General features: G+C 40.5%; 1 protein-coding gene across 1 annotated transcript in view; it reads right to left on the minus strand.

Annotated features, from left to right (window-relative positions):
- ATP8B4 (ATPase phospholipid transporting 8B4 (putative)) overlaps nt 1–17950 on the minus strand; it is a 254036-nt gene that overhangs the window by 104361 nt on the left and 131725 nt on the right. The window contains exons 8-9 of the mRNA XM_045286465.1: nt 16189–16259; nt 9262–9344 (exon numbers count right to left, since the gene is read on the minus strand). Coding sequence (XP_045142400.1) covers nt 9262–9344; nt 16189–16259 — 154 coding nt within the window. The remainder of the gene's footprint in view (nt 1–9261; nt 9345–16188; nt 16260–17950) is intronic.

The raw sequence follows: 17950 nt of genomic DNA on the forward strand, positions 1-17950 counted from the left end.
ACACACACACACAAAAGAAAGAAGGGGTGGAGTCAAGCCTGTCATTCGGGTCATAGCTAATGAGGCCTCTGTGTGGGCATGGCCTTCCCCTGAGGATTCTGGGAATTTCTGGATTTCCTCCTTGGAGGTGGGAGAGACTCTTCCTCTGCTCCCTTAAAGAGACTCCTTAGGAGACTCTCTACTGACAAGACTCAAGACTCACTCCCTGAGAGACGTTCTACTGACAAGATACCTGGTGACAAGATACTCCTCTTTAATAATAACAAAACAAGGGAGGATTCAATAATGAAGCATAGTCAAACAAGCTAGCTCCATTTGTCTGCCCCTTTGAAGAAAAAAGCTACGAAAGCAAGTAGCCATTCATCCAGTTCCCAGTCACATAGATACACCCTAGACCACACTGAACAAGTACGGTAGGTAGCCAATTTCATTACTGGTTAATTACCAGACTTAAAAACTTTTTAAATTAAAACAGTTAACTCAAATTGGAAATGTGTCGTTTATTATGAAAATGCAAATGCTGCCACCCTGCCATGGCTGTGGCATGGCACACTGCCATGGCTTTCCCGGGAAGATGGCTTAATTTATTTGCACGTGTTAGTAATAGCAGTAGTTCTTGACGACCTGCACTATAACCCTCCCGGAATACCAAGCACCCAGGAGTCACTACTGCTGTCCAAATCCGTCTGTCTTTCTTCTCCAGCCTGAGTTTCTTAGAGAAGACCTGGTGGTTGTACTGCTTTTTTTTTTCCTTCTTTGAAACAAAAATGCCACCTTTTTATTTTCCAAACCTCTTCCTTCTTCAACAATCGAGCCTCAGTCACATGTTATCCCCACTGTTATGGCCATGTCGGCACCAACAATAATGAGAAAAGCCATCCTCAGATCTTGACAGGGAGTCGATGTCGCATACAGCCACACCAACTACACTGTTGGACTGTACTTCTGTCCAGGTGAATAGTAAAGCTGTTTGGTAAAGCAAAAAGTCACAAGATACTAACCCAGGCCCCCCCCCTTTTTTAATGTATTTTTAACCAAATAGAAATGCTTTTCTGAGTTCTAATTACACACATGCTATTCTTTAGAGAAAAAAACCACAAAATACACAAAGATTCCTGAAATAAAGAGTCAACCTTCCCTGGGTTCAGAATTCAGTATTAACAATCATACAAAATATGTAAACTTGTCATAAGTTGCAAAAAACAGATCTCAGCCCAGACAGTAACAATATGCAAAAGATCCTTAGACACATTTGCACAATTTACATCCAGCACTTTCCCAAAGGCGTAGGAGCACCCAGTTTACAAATAGATCATTGAAAAATATCTCCAGTTATTTGTAAAAGCTTTCAAACACCAATAAGTTTTCAACAAGGGAACTAAAAGCCCACTCCATGTAGTCTTCTATTTGTTCTAATACGAGATCGTGTTATGTGTCTCTTTGTATCCGTATCGTTCCAATTGTTCCTGATGCTTGAAATGTATAATGATATTTGTATGAGAGATTTCACAATAGATGGATTTACCTGCATAAGCCAAACTCTATCATGGGTGCTCTGGTTCCTTCTACATTTGACGGGCTCTTGTAGAAGCCCTTCTTGGGGACCTAACCCTCAGCATTCCTCAGAGCAGTTCTACTGAAAAAAATAAATAGAATGACAGCATCTGAGTCCTGGATGGGCTTTGCCTCGGGTATTTCCTTTTGCACCTTTAAATGGACAGTAAGTACTTTAGAACTTACTTCCTACCCTGGTCAGGAGTAGATAAGCTATTGTGATCAATTTCCATCCTTTTCTAATACTCCCTCTCTGCTTAGACTTTAGTGTTTGGACTTTATGTCCATTTGTAGAGTCGATGTTGACAGCACCCTTGGGTTCACAATCTGGAGTACTCTCGGATCATTTCCAATTCATATCTACCCCAGGGGTAACAGAGCAAACAACTGCCTGTTCCTGTGCCATGCTCACATTGTTGCTGTGTTGTTGTCCATTGTGGCAGCCGCTGTGTCAATCCATCTCAGTGAGGGTCTTCCTCTGTTTTGCTGATCCTCTACTTTACCATGCATGACATTCTTCTCCAGGGACCAGAACCTCCTGACAACATGCCCCAAACATGAAGGACAAAATCTCCTCATTCACCCTTCTAAGGACCATTCTAGCTGTACTTATTCCAACGCAGATTTATTCATTCTTCTTGAAATTCACCATATAGTCAGTATTCTTCCTTGGCACCATCATTCTAAGGCATTGATTCTTTTTTGATCTTCATTATTCATTGCCTAGCTTTTACAGGAATATAAAGCAATTGAAATTACCATAGCTTGGTCAGGTGCATCTTAGTCCACAAAGTGGCACTTTTCTTTGTAACACTTTAAACAAGTGTTTTGCAACAACAAAAAATTGTCCAGTGCAATGCATCATTTGATTTCATGACTGCTTCTTAGATGGGCATCAATTATGAATTCAAGTAAAATGAAATCCTTGTTAACTTTCATAATTTCTTCTCCATTTATCATGATTTTGCCGATTGGTCCAGTTGTGAAGATGTCTATTTTCTTTGTGTTGAGGTATAAAACATACTAAAGGCTGTAGTTTTTTTATCTTCCTCAGTAAATGCTTCAAATTCTCTTCATTTTCAACAGGCAAGGTTATGTCGTCTGCTTATCTCGGGTGCTAATGAGTCTTCCTCCCAGCCGATGCCGCATTCTTCATCACATAACCCACCTTCTCAAATTATGTATTTCATATGAAACTTGAATAAATATGGTATACAACACTTTTTCTGATTTAAAACCATGCAATATTCTCTTGATCTGCTCTGGCACCTGCCTTTTGTTCTATGTGCCTCTTCCATTTTTTCATATCTTCAGCAAAATTTTACTTGCATGTAATATTAATGATATGGTTCAATAATTTCCACATTTTATTATGTCATCTTTCTTTGAAATGGGCAAAAATATAGATTTTTTTTTCCAGTTGGTTGACCAAGTAGCTGTCTTCCAAATTTCTTAGCATAGTGCATGCTTCCAGCATCGGATCTGTTTGCGGAACATCTCCCTTGGCATTTTGTCCATGCCAGGATCCTTGTCTTCTGCCAGCACCCAAGAAAGTATTCGCCAATAAGTGGGGTAAGCCTGAGCTTACTTGTGCTTTACTTACTTACTAATCCTTTGTGAACTGTTTCACATGTAACCATGTGCTTGCTTATCTTGCTCACCATGTGCTCTCTTCCTTTCATGCACTGTACATTGAAAGAGGCTTGAATTCTTTAGGAAAGTGCTGTGGTTTGGGAAGAAATGGATGCTAGCCAAACCTAGAAGCAGAATCTTTGAGGTAGTGAAAAGAATGTGAAATCATTCACCACAAATCAGTAAGTCAACACAAGTAAGCCCAGGCTTGCCTTGTTTATTGAGCAATCCACCACTGCCAATGCCTTCAGAGCAGCTTGGGCTGCTTTCTTCAGTAACATTGTTGATTGATCATATGCTACCTCTTGAAATGGTGGAATATTGACCAATTCTTTTGGCACAGGAGCTGCGTGTCCCCTCTATCTTATTTTAATGTTTCCTATGTCCTTTCATGTTTTACACCTAGAATCCTTCAACATTGCAACTTGAGTCTTGAATTTTTCCTTGAGGTTGAGAATTGGTTAGTATGTTCCTTCTTCCCTTTGGGCTTACTAATCTCATGTCTTCGCACGTTTCATGACCAAACTTGAGTCTTCTTGAGTCAGCCTTTGAAATCTTCCATTCACTTCTTTTACTTCATCAGTTCTTCTGTCTACTTTAGCTACTCTGTGCTCAAGAGAAAGTTTCAAAGTCTCTTTGGAGACATTTTAATAACTCGATAACTTTTGCTTTTTCATATATGATGTCTTCGAATATCATCCCACCACTCATCTCACTGATGTTTATGGCATCAAACCTATTCTTGAGATAGTCTCTAAATTCAGGTAGGATAACCCAGGGGTATACTTTGGCTTCCATGTGCTTGTTTTTATTTTCTCCAGCTCACGATGAACTGGCATAGGAGCCGTCCAACCTTTGGTTTTGTTCTGATAGTGACATTGACTTCCTCCGTGGTCTCTTTCCACTACGAGATAGTCCATTTGATTCCTCAGTAATCTTTTGGTGAGGTCCACATATACAGTTGCTTTTAAACCAAAGATTTCTCCAAATTACTGCAGTCTGTAATTGCTCAGACATGGAATCGAGATGCAACCAGGCAACTCCTGGTGACCGGAATGCAAAAACTGAAACCAAGGAAGGACCTGTAATTAGAAAATATGGCACTGGTGACCGAAACTACACTAGAGATCACAGGGTAGTATTTTGTAAGACCAACAACATCCACTTTGTAGTATATGATATTGAGCACGATATTGAATGCTTGTGTCATAGATTCCTTGTCCATAAGTTGGAACCAATCATAATCTCTCTCCCAGGGCTACAAAGATTCAAACACTAGTAGATGCACTCACTTAGCACGGTTCCAGGAACAAAGTGAACACTTGTTCGTGGGTCAACATCACGTTCAGGGCTTCAGGACTTGAGGACCTATGCTTTACTCAAGACTTCTTGTGGACACATACTATTCAAATCTGTCTTTTCTTCTGGGCTATAAGTTCTGTGAGGGCAAGACTGGGTTTGACTTATTGACCATTTTGTCCCCAGATGCAATCCTTGGCATTGTCTTCATTATACATTGGCTAAATAAATGGATGAATGAGTGACTGAGTGAATGAATGAGTCGAGTTCATGCCATTCCTCAGGAAGTCTCCAGCAAGGCACTACTTCTGAGAATAAATGTAAAAGTGAGGCACCTAGGAGACTTGTGACAGGCACAAGGCACAACCCATCTCAGTTTTAGCCTTCGGTGCACCAGCTTTGAAGTCTCCAATGGGGATTTTTCTTAGGGCTAGAGAAAGTATTTTGGCAAGTCTCAGAAGTAAAACCACAGGGTGACTCGAAGCACAAACAGTGCCAAACCCAGGCTTGCCCAGAAGTCACAAGCTAAAGATATACTTAGCACAGACAGAGCACTTCAGCTAGTGTGCTACACTTGCCACAGTGCGGCAAAGCAATTCCAAATGTGCACCATGACGCTATCAGACTTTGAATTAAAGAGTACAAAAGCCGCAGTATCTTTTAATGACCGTGCCTCAGGGCCATGTTTCTCTACTCAGCCGAGAAGAAACTCAAATCTATTGATACCTAATGGTGACAAAGATGAAGAAAGAAGACAAGGAAGAAGGAGTGGAGAAAGAAATGAAGGAATAACACTAAGCCAAAGGCTGTTGAAAGTAAAGCGTGGGGATATTATATAATCCTGCTTTGTGTTGCAGCTCCACTCTAGTTAAAGATGCTGCGTAAAGGAATGAGTATGGAGAGAGTGAAGAAGACAGAAGTGACAAAGGATGACAAGAATGAAAAAGACAAAAGGCACAGGTGAAGAAAATCAGCAAACTAGTACAAAGAGTGGTAGAAAAACAGGGAATGCAGAGAAGAGAAAGAACGCAAGAGGGAGGGAAGGAAAGAGGAGCGAGGGTGGGGGAGGAGCACGGAGAGCAATGTGTGTACGTACGGGTGTATGAGTGCGTCTGGGTGAGGGAGTGTACCATGGAAAGAGGGCAAGAACGATGGCTAAGAAAGAGACTGACAGAGGAAAACCAAGCACTGCCTAATAGTAAAAGCCATATGGGAAGGAGTTAGAATTTCTTAGCTGTCCAACTCTTGGCTCTTAATATTGGCTGCTTTAACAGAAAATCTACAGATTTTTTTTTAAAAGCAAGAAATCATCTTATAACAAGCCAAACGCATGAAAGGCTGTCACTTTGAGGACTAAGGTGTCCTTGACCCAAGTTGAGGTCTTTTTAATCACCTCATCTGCATGTGAAAGTTGGACAAAGCATACAAAGATTGAAGAAGAACTGATGCATTTGAATCCTGGTGCTGGAGAAGAATGTGGAAAATACCATGGACTGCCAAAAGAACGAGCAAATCATGGATTGTGATAAGAGTTGTACCAGTCCCTAATAAAATAATTTTTATAAAAAAGAACGAGCAAATCTTTCTTGGAAGAAGTCCAGCCGGAATGCTCCTTAGTAGCGAGGATGGTGAGACTGAGCCTCATTTCCTTTAGTCATCTTATCAGGAGAGAATAATCCCTGGAAAGGGACATTATGCTTGGGAAAATCCAGGGCAGAAAAAAAGAAGCAGCCCCCTCTACTACCACAGGGAGATGGATACAGTAGCTCCAACAATGGGCCCTAAAACATAACAGTTTGGAGGAGGGGCCGGAACAGGAAGCATTTTGTTCTGTTGTACAGAATCGATACAAGTCGGAACCTACTGAAGAGCCCCCCAGCACAACAAACCCCCAGAACACAATGCTACCTGAACTTGTAGACAGGTTGAAATCAAACTTTTAATTTAAGAATAAAAACGGAAACCTTGCCCAGAACTGTACCAGTCTCAGGAAGTTGGTATGATATATTTTCTGAAAAGTAACCACAGCTTAAGTGTGTGTGTGTATATATATGAGAGAGGTCTGTGCTGCCTTATTTGGAAAAATGATTATATGTTGGGCATTTGGTGGATTATCCATACCGTGTGAAGTAAACTGAGATCATATCTGACCTTGGGCTGCTGATTGCAACGTCAGCAGTCCCAACCCACTGGTTGATCGGCAAGATTGAAAGGAGACAGAGTGCCCCCTTAGAGTCTCGGAAGAGATCCTTAGGGTAACTATGAGTCCAAATCAACTCTTTGGCAGTGGGTTTGGATTGGTTTTTTATTTGTTTGTTTGTTTGTTTGTTAGCAAATGGTATTAATTGACTTAAAAGTTAAATTCTATGAAGTACAAAAGAAAGATTATTGTTCTCTCTAAGCAAGTCCCTCAGCCTCTCCAAAGTTCAGTCATCCTTCCTTTTTAAAGGAATAGCTTGCTCTTGGTGAATGGCAGCGTTTTTAAGAAAAGTGCCCTTGCTTCAGCCTTGAACAGCACTTCCTATACTGCCTTGATTTGCTATTTCCATGTTAAATTTCACTTGGAGAAGGGAACCATCACATGATCTGTCTCCCAGAGACTTGCTTTCTCAGAGGGAATCAGCGCTCGTGCTTGTCCAACAAGACTCCCTCAAGAACTGACTTCTCCCTTCATTGTTCCAAGTTCCACTCCCCAACCTTTCTCTGTCCTCTGTGCTTTCCGAAACCCGGTGCGAATCCCGCCCCATTCCCTGGCACCGTGGCCATTCATTCCATGAAGATTTCTTGAGCACCTACTATGTGCTGGGATTGTCTTAAGGAAGTTGGTACATGCCAGTGTGCATACGCTATAATTGATTTGTTTCCTAATTGTCTATTGTCCATCTGCTGCCATGTAGACTACGCATGGCAGCAGATGGACAATAAACCTTCAGGAAACAAATCGATTACAGAGTACTTATGTTATTTCCCAGTCTCCCTTCCTGTGAGGTAGAAGCTAGACCACTAGTACGAGGTAATAAAATGTTTGTGAAAGTCATATAGTTAAGAGTGCCATGCCTGTATCTTACCCTTCTCTTGCTATGGTGACCTTCAAGGTCACTAGTGCATAGTCCATAGCTACAAGGTCGAGAAGGCCGCATGAGAAGGTCACATGAGAAAGAAACAAACCCTGACAGTGTCTAGACTCCTAAGACTGTGGGATTATTTGTGCCTCGCTGGTAGGCTAGGCTATCTGCGACAACATCAGTGGAAGGAACGGAACCATCATAACAATTTTTTTCTGCTTGTGGCTGTTAAAGACTACTAAAAGCCATTCATCTCTACCTCCTCATGAATTGATAGAGGTAGAAAGATATAATTCTTCCAGGAAATAAATGAATCATGCTCAATGATGTTTGGGTGACTCTCTGAGGACACCGTAAATATTCATGACGTGTTTTAAGCAAGTATTTTGATTCAGAAGCACGATTGACTTTCCTGGGACTTAGGTAACACTAAAATGTCATTGAAAAAAAGACTTGGTAGAAAATATATAATTAGTTTTAATCTAATCAAAATATTTCTTACACCATTCAACGCTTCCTGGCTATTCCCCTAACTTAAATCTCAATCTACAAAAACATTTTTCCATTAACATTTGTTATAACAGCACTCACTTAAGAAATTAAAATAGTCACAGAATCCAGAAAGAGTTTACAACAAATACCAAGTGCAAGCAATTTAATTCAAAGGTAAGTACCTCAGAAACTTTAAACTGGAGATTCGCCTTACTTTAACTCTTGAGATTATCCTCTAATTTCTGTCCACCTTTTCCTTGAGTGGACCTCAAAGAAACCATTATTGAAGGGGGTCTCAAATGCAGAAAGATTCCTTCATCAGAAAGAAACCCTCGATATGAAAAGCTTGATACTCAGAGCCAAACTTCTTGTTCATAGGGCCACTGTGAGTCGGATCTGATACCACAGCGCCCAGCAACAAAGCAAGAGCCCATTAAGAATTGGTAGGGTGGCTCCCAAATCTATCCCCAGAGTCTAACCTGGTGCCTAAAATCCTATCATGGGTGGTCTTTCTTTTGACTCTTGAACAAACGATGTTGCTTCTCTGTAGTCTCTCAACCCTAACACGCATAAATCCCTGCAATGGCAATCTCTCGAAGCTATTCCAGGAATGCTTAAGAAGAACGGCTTTACGAAGCAAGGGAGACCATGCTGAGCAGGCGAGGACTAGTGTGGACAATATGAAAGTGGGGTGAACAAGACCAGGATGTAAAACAATGGGAAACAACTAACAGATAATTAATAAATCCAAAGGTTTTTCCTGAACACCTACTTTCTTCCAGATGTTATGCTAGACACTGTGCACGATGCAAACCATATGTGGGGAAAAATTACTGTCTTCGTGACATTTACAATCCAGTGTTTGGCTCTTGCTATGGAGCCAGAATGGGCTGGACACAGTGCTCGTGACAAAACCATGTCTATACTCAACCTCTGCAAATCTGCCAAGGCCAGAGAGGCCAACGTCAGGCGAGCAAAGGGCGTGGTGGCACTGGAGGAGAAAAGACGTAGAGAAGAGAAGACATGGGGGAAATGAATGATGAACTCTAAACATTGCTAAACTTGACCGTGAGAAGAGCTCAGAGGCTGTCATGGCTGGAGCATTCCAGGTCCTCCCACCAAAGTAAAAGAAACATAAACTGGATCTCAGATCATCAGTCTGTGGCTTTTGCTTTTGGGTTTAGAGATTTTTGTTTGTTTGTCTGTTCGAACCACTTACCATCAAACTCTGCAAGCCGGCTCATATCTGCTCCTAGTTCTGAAGTAACTGATAACGCATGGCGGACTTTGAGGTTCGTCTCCCTGTGAAATGAAACAACGGGACATGAAACGTTTATACGGAACAGCCCCACGGTATCTTACATACATAAAGCAGGCAGGCGCGACACATGTGAGACGCAGCCCAAAAGAGCCAAGAAACTCCCTTTGCATGTCATTCACGCTTCTCACACACTCTGAAAGGAGGTGGGGCTTCCTGGGCTCCTCCGAGTTGGCCTGCCACCCAGAGCACATCTGTATAACAACACAGTAATCTGTTTTGCTATTTGAAAGAACCGAGGACAGAATAAATATGGTTTCATTCGAACCTACTCAGACAGCATGCATGAGTTACAAAACACATTAGGAATGGGAACGCAGTTGCCAAAAAAAGGAAGGTCAATGTCACTCTAGCGTCTCCTATCTACATAGGCGTTTCACTTGCAAAAGATGGTCATGGCTGTTTTACAGTAGCTGAAATTTAAATGGGAAAAAAAATACAGTTTTCTTTTTCCTAGAGACACAAGGCAAGAATCCCCAAAATCTAGAATCATGGAACCAAACAGGAACTCAGAGCTCAGCAGGTCACACCTGGCTAATCATTTCCTTCCAGGTAAGACCACACATACAAAAGGCTTCCAAAAGTTCATGGAAAAATCCTGTTACCTTTCACTTCCATTTTGCTATCAACTTTAATTTTTAAAAGCCCTGGTCATAAAATGGCCCCAGCGAAGGGCTTCTGACCATTACTCATGTCTTCTGTTTAAGCGCTTGCCACCCAAATTTCCCACCGAGTTCAATCTAATTCTGCAGTATATTAAAAATCACCTGCTCGAGTTCTGTCTTAGAGAAATGTGTATAGGCAGGTTCATTTAGTCAGCAGATATTGGTTTATTATATACTACAGTCACCCCATGATACTTAAGGCTGTCTTAAGAGAATCACTGTGCTCTTGAGGAAAACCGCTGGTAAGTAACAAAAGCAAACAGCACCATATGAAATTACATGTGCAGTCATGACATCATGGAGTTTAGGGCATGGAGAAGCGAGTGTCTGAGCTCACAATCATGGTAGGAAATGACAAACTCAACGCAAAGAATACCAGTGGGAAACACTAAGTTGCACATACAATTAGAGTGTGTTTTTTAAGAAAGGAATCTCAGTCAAGATTCAGGAAGCAGGATGGTGGCCATGGAAGTCAGAATCAGATAAGGAAAGTGTAACAACTCACCTGTGAATCAACTAGAAAAAAAAAAAAAAAGATCCAGGAAGCAGAGTTGAATAGGGATTAAGATGGTTAAGAAGAATGTAATAGATGAGGCAGAAATGGAGCTGGGCTTGATGACAAAAAGTGTTATGGGGGTGTGGTGGTCATCTAAACTGGTGTCAATTTAAGGATTAAGAGTATAGGGGGGGAGTCTAGGCTGTCAATCTGGAGATGGCCAGTGAGACTTCTGTGTGGGCATGGCCTTATCCTGAGAATTCTGGGGAATCTGGTACTTCCTTCTTGGAGGCAAAAGACATCTCTGTCTCTGTCTCTCTCTCTCTCTCTCTCTCTCTCTCTCTCTGCTACTCCCTGGGAGACATTGCAGAAGACAAGCCCCGTGGACACAACCAGACCTCAGAAGCTGGAGAAGTCACAGAGAGACCCCTGCCAGCACTGAGATGCTTACAACGCCACTGGACCCAAAGACTTTCTAACCACTGGCTTGTGATCATCCTGCATTTGGCTTCATTGCATGTGTTTCGTGAGTCTGAAGAGGAATTGATAGATTGGTATTGGACATATGGGCTAATATCAGACTTATGACCTTGGACTGGACTGGGTTGGGATGTTTTCTCAATGTTCAATTCCTTTTGTACATAAACCTCTCCCTTATATACATATGCGTGTTTATGAACTGGTTTCTCTAGTCTACCCAGACTAACACAGGGAGCTAAAGAACCAATATGTCTATCCATTTAAACAAATGTTCAAACAGTTAAAACAGTCAGTCACACCAACTAGACAGCCCCATTTGTTGACGCTATTCAATACAGCAGGTCCTTCCTCAAAGCTTATCATCATTGGGGTTTTGCCCCTCAGAATTCTCTTCAATACCTCGCTTCCCCCTTTCAGTGTAGAAACTAAAAGAAGAACAATCAGACACTGCTGATACTTGTTAATAACATCTTGAAGACTCTTGGTTAATGATGTCAACGACATATCACACTCTCCCTTAATACTTCCCAAGTATCTTAAAATTATAAAAATTATTTTCCATATATGTCAAATCCTGTTAGGTCTAATGTCTCTATTTTAGTTTATAGTTTCGAAAGAATGAAAACTAGGATAATGCTTTTTTTTGGTACATTGTAAATTGGATTAAGAGTGTCACAGTAGATCAGCAGCTTTACACCCAACAATTCATCCGCAGGTTGACTCATCCCATTCGTTGCAACCCCTTCAAAGCAACACCACTCATTGAATTGCTTCTCTGTGGTTCCCCCTCTACTCCTCTTCTTTCCAGCAAAACCCTTCCAAACCTTTTCATGGACAAATGCTGCCCCCTTGATTTCAAATGGCTGATTAGTCTGAGGTATTAAAGCTTCACTAGTATTGTTGTTCTCCTTAGAGACCTGTCTATTGTCTGGCTGAACATTAAGCCATGAGTGAGTTCAGTTCCAGCCCTGAAGAATGATTATGAGTCATAGTCTCAGAGGTTCCTAGGTAACCTGTAAGCCTGGTCTCTTCAATGATTTTGAATTTTGTTCCGCCTTTTTAGGAGAGGAATCATTTCCATTCACTACAGTTCTTACGTATCCACCATATTGTCACAGTCCAAAGAAAATCCAGGGAGCTGAAAGGCTTTCACAATAGGATTTAAGTCGTCAGGTCAATTGAGCAAAGAGTTTGGGGTCTGATCTGTTTGATATCCTGCCTCCAACTAGCCAGGGATGATCCTTAAATTGGATGAAAGAGTAAGCCATGTTCTTTCTATATCCCCAAGTAGCCCCAAGAACACAAAAAGAAACAAAAGCCATAAATCAGACACCTGCTTGTTCTACCCTTCAGTGTCTGATTCCCACACAGTAGACTAGATCACAGCTTAATTCACCAGAACCTAAAGGGGAAAAATATTCTAGTTCAACAGTCCAAGATTTCAAAACTCTGTAGTCTTGAATTTTGGTCATGAAACTGTTAAAGAATGCTAAAAATTCAATGTCTTGGACTTCTCATGTTCCAAAGTAGAATAGATATCACAAAGGAAGTCCTCATTCAGTGTTGCTTATATGAAGTTAAGGTTGAAATCTTGCCATCCATGAAGTCGGAAGTCTAACCTCAGTGGTATAAACTGAGTAACACTAGGAAAGTTAGAACGATGCCTCTAAAGGTATCAGGCTGTTGAAATACTTAGACTAACAAGTAGCCTCTTTGACTATTCAAATAAAATATTAATCAGGCTATCTTTCCTATCTTGTATAAAGTCATCCATATAGATCCCTAAAGCTAACCCTAAAATAGAAATAGGAATTCATTGTTGTGTAAGATGTGAGGCAGGATGAGTTTCCTTTGTTGTCTATGGATAGATAATTGCTCTAGTGCCTTGTGTTGAAAGGATAGCCTTCCTCCATTGAATTGCTTTTGCACTTACTTCAAAAGCCAGCTGAGCAGATTTGTGTGAGTCTATTTCAAAGTACACTGATCTATATACCCATCCTTCACCAAAAGTACAATCTTAATCACTAGTGATACCCGACCAAACCCACTGCCATTGAGTTAATTCCAACTCAGAAAAACCTATGACACAGAGTAGAACTGCCTCTGGGGATTTCTGAGATTTTAACTCAATACAGGAGCAGGCAGCCCCATCTTTCCCCCATCTGCAGCTACAGAAATCTGGAAATTGAATCCCTGCTTCCTCCCACGTTATTTTCCCCAAATAAGCTTAGCTATTCTAGTTCCTTTGCTTTTACCATATACATTGTAGAATAATCTTCTCTCTATATACAAACAGTCCTGCTAGGATTGTATTATACCAGTATACTAGTTTGAAGAGAATTGACATTTTTATTATGTTTATCCTTCCAGAGCATGAACATATGCCTCTCTGGGTATTTAGATAGTCTTTTATTTCTTTCATCAGCCTGATGAAGTATTCAGCATGCAATTTCTGTGCATGCTTTATTTTCTTGAACCTAAGTATTTCATCTTTTAAGTGATTGTACATTGTGCTTTATTTTTAATTACTGCTATCATATATAAATACAGTTGGATTTTGAATGTTTATGTTGCAGTCTGTGATCTTGATAAACTTACAGGGTTGTAAGAGAGATTTTACTGTAGTTTCTTCAGAACGTCCTATGTAAACAAACATATCATCAACAACTAAGGACAATTATATTTCTGCGTTTGTATACGAGTATGTCTTGCATTTGCTTTTCTTGGCGTTTTTCCACCAGCTAAAACTTCCAGCATTATGTTCAATGAAAGTGATTAGAGTGGACATGCTGTGCTGCTCCTAATTTTCAAGGGAAAGTATTCAGTCTTTCATATTATGTGTGATATTAGCTGTAAGTTTGGGGAGGTAGTCTTCAGAAAGTTGAGGAAGTTCCTATTACTAATTTTCTGAGAGCTTTCATCATGAATAATTGTTGAGCATTATCCAAAAAAAGTTTTAATCATTTTATTGAGGGCTCGTACAACTCTTATCACAATCCATACATACATCCATTGTGTCAAGCACATTTGTACATTTGTTGTCATCATCATTCTCAAAACATTTGCTTTCTACTTGAGTCCTTGGTATCAGCTCCTCATTTTTCCCCTCCCTCCCCACCCCGTCTCCCTTACAAACCACTGATAATTTATAAAATTGTTATTATTTTGTCATGTGTTACACTGTCTGACATCTCCCTTCACCCACTTTTCTGTTGTCCATTCCCCAGGGAGGGGGTTATATGTAGATCCTTGCAATCAGTTCCTCTTTCTGCCCCCACCTTACCCTTCCCCTCTTGGTATCACTACTCTCATTATTGGTCCTGAGGGGTTTATCTGTCCTGGATTCCCTGTGTTTCCAGTTCTTATCTATACCAGTGTACAGCTTCCGGTCTAGACAATTTGTAAGGTACAATTGGGGGGAAGGAAGTGGGTGTTAACAAACCCAGGGACAAGAGAACAACAAGTAATCTAAAATCGATGGGAAGGAGGGTGTAGGAGGCCTGGTAGGGGGAGTTTTATCAAATATTTTGATAATATGATCATGTGGATTTTCTCCTTTGTTGTTAGTTGCTATTGAGTTGAGGCCCACTCATCGTGGCTTTATGGATGATAAAAGAACAATATATTGCCCATTCCTGTACAGTCCTCATAATCATTGCTGTGTTTCTGTCCACTGTTCAGGCTGTTCAGTCCATCCCACTGAAAGTTGTTCTAGTCCTTGCTGCCTTTGAACATTGTTCAAAGACAATGTTCTTTTTGAGCAATTGTCCTTTCTTAATGACATGCCCAAAGTAACCAAGCTGAAATCTCACCCACCCTTGCTTCTAAGAAGCATGCTGGCTGTATTCCTTCTAAAAGTGACTTGTCATTTTTCTAGTAGTCCATAGTATACACAATATTCTTTGTCAATACCAGAGTTGTTAATATAATGAATTAAGTTGATTCATTTTTTAATATTGAATCCACTTTTCATCACTGAAATATCCACTTGATCATAATGTATAATTCATATGTATACATATTGCTAAATTCTACTTGCTAGTATTTTGTGAAGGATTTTACATCTTTATTCATGTGGCATATTGGTTTACAGTGTTTGGGCTTTATATTTTATATTTTGGTATCAGGGCAACACCAACTGCATAAGCAAATTGGTAAGTGTCCACTCTCCTCGAGTCTGTGAGACAGTGTGCTGAAAGGGGTTCATTCTCTTTAAATATGTGGTAAAATTCTACAGTGGAATTATCTCAATCTGGATAATTACTCTTCTTTTTAAATGAAAAATTCAATTTCCCTCATAACTATAGGAATAGTAAAAAAAATTTTATTTCCTACTGGAAGAATTGTGATGGCTTGTTTTGTTTGAGGAAGTGATCCATTTCATTTAAATTGTTAAATAATTTGTGAGGACGAGTTTATAGTAGTTTCTTATCATCGTTTGCCATCCTCTGATCATATTATTGATCATTTCTGTCTTCTCTTTTATTCTTTGTCGGTCCGCCTCGAGCTGTGTTGGTTTGCTTACAGCAGGATTAGATGACAAAAATGTATCTACCCCAAAAAGGCCCACAACCATCAACTTGATTCTGACTCAGAACTATAAAATGTCTATAAGATGCAAGTGCTCAATAAATCCTCCTGTGTCAAACAGACCAGTTGAACCCTCTGAAACAGTCCTGCCATGTGGCACAGAACAAAATTGAAAATTAAGTTGCATGCCAAACTGTCCATTTCTCTCTTCTCTCCGTCTGTCTTCCTTTGATTCTGCTCCCAAAAGCCTTCCTTCTAAAGTAGCCTCATTCCCTTCCTCGGGGAAGCTTAATCTTTCCTCTCTCCTTTTGTTTCAAAATTACTTGAAATTTTAACAGTCCTTCTAAAGAGTTTCAATGAAGACTCTGCGTGTGCTACCACCATCCATTCATGACCACACACTTGTTGAGCTGGCTCTTGGTGAAAGACAATGAATTCAAGAGAAAAGACAGTTCTCAAAAGTTCTTCATATTACAATATTAACAAATGGTTGATAAACTGTCAACGGGTTAACAAATGAACATTGCAATGCAGACTTTTTTTTTAAAAATGAAATTAAAAAATTAAATACCATTCCTAAAGACCTTGCGTTGAGATAAATTAAAAAACCAATGGAATAAAACATTCACATTCCAATAACACATTCCAATAACTTACCCATCAAGTTCAGCAGTTTCAATGTAGCAGAGTCCATGTGGCTCACTGCTTGATAGGAGAAGTAAATCAGCCTATTAAAAAAAATGGAAGAAAAATGCTGGAGAAGGAGAATTTGTTTTAACATCTTCCATCTTGTATGCCCCCTGCACTACAAATGAGCTAGGAGAGTCTTTGGGGGGAAAGTAAGAGGTCGCTCACCCCTATCCTCCATGTCCTGAGTCAAATCCTCTCTTGGGTTCTGTGTGTCCATTTGTTACAACTCTTTTATTGTCTGTTGTAACTTAGCTGCGGGTTTACATAGCATGTCATCAACTTTGTGTTCCACAGTTTCACCGAGCAATCCTCCCACAATTTGACCCCTCTCCACTCCTTAGTTGCTCCTGTGTCTTGAGGACTACTGTCCTCCATTCCAACCAAATTAATACCTATCTACCACTTAGTCCATTCCTTTATCTAACCTCCTTTCCCTAACTCCTCCCCCCACCAATTCCCTTTGGTATGAAAGTTCTTGTCTTCAGCATCAACTAGGGGTGCAGGAGATCATATGAGCTCATTGTCCCTTAATTTCTCTTTTGTGAACAAAATATATAAAACTCTTACATGCTTGATTTGACCAGGACTCTTAAAATATGTAACGGTACTCAATAAATAAGATCATCGAAACTATTTATGTACACTAAGTTAATTCCCCACTGTGATCAGTTAAGAGCAGGGAAACGGGCCAGGAAAGAAAGTCGGGGGGGAAGAAGTCAATTGACAATATTGGGAGAAAAAATGAAATAAACAGAAAAATGAGGGTGGGTGAGAAAAGGACCAAAAGAAAAACAAAACTAAAGAATAAGCAAGACGATGCTGATATCAGAGTGTAAAGAAGATTGGAGGGACCAAGGAAGCGCCAAGCCAGGGGGGGAGCAAGTTGTGCGAGCGAGCAGGAAAAGATACCAGAAACAAATGAGAGGCTGAGTAGTTGGTCCTTCTCAGAAACAAATTATTCTTTCTCTTTTACTGTCCAGTTGACGTCCATTCAGAATTTGGAAATGAGGTAACATAATGCAGTTTCGTAAATCTGGCAGCTCTCAACGTTGGGAAACAAAGTTTTATTCAACAAAAGTTTTTTATTGAATCTGAAAGGGTTCAAATGTCTGAATAGAATGGGCTAAAAGTTTAGCAATTTATTTGGAAACATTAGCCTAATAATTGTCTGGCTGTGCCCTCATGTACAATGGGTGTGACAAATCAGTGACATTTCCTTACCCATTTTTTTTTAATATTAGAATGCCTCATCCTCCCAGGATGACATGCACTCGTCTCATGGCCTCGGGATCTTACATTTCCACCCCAAATTTAAGCTGGGTGGGTGGGGGTGGGTGTGTCCATGTAGTTTTGTCCAAATGGAAATAAAAAGCTGAATCAAACAAAGCAATTGGCATCCCTCTAAAGGAATAACGGGCTTTGCCTTGTCAAGGCCCTTCAGCAATTGTGAATGAGAAGTCACAGAGTCCCTGTGGAGGGAGAAATCGTTTTCTGACTTGCCACCCAGAGACCAGAGCAGACACAGCATCATGAGACGCAGCACACTTGTCAAGAGTGTGCTTCACTCTGGAGCCCAACGTGGCCCGCCCCTGCTTGAAAGGAAGAAACCCATTTCTTCAGAAAAGTCACGCTGCTCTGATTGTCCACACTTAAACCTCAATGGATACAGGCATCCACACTCCAGCTTGATGTCCTTTGGGCCTGTGCCTCTCCTCTTAAAGGGGGAGTG

The sequence above is a fragment of the Echinops telfairi genome, unplaced genomic scaffold, assembly GCF_000313985.2.
Source record: "Echinops telfairi isolate 266 unplaced genomic scaffold, ASM31398v2 ScPeMD7_8;HRSCAF=38, whole genome shotgun sequence".
In the NCBI taxonomy this organism is placed as follows: Eukaryota; Metazoa; Chordata; class Mammalia; order Afrosoricida; family Tenrecidae; genus Echinops; species Echinops telfairi.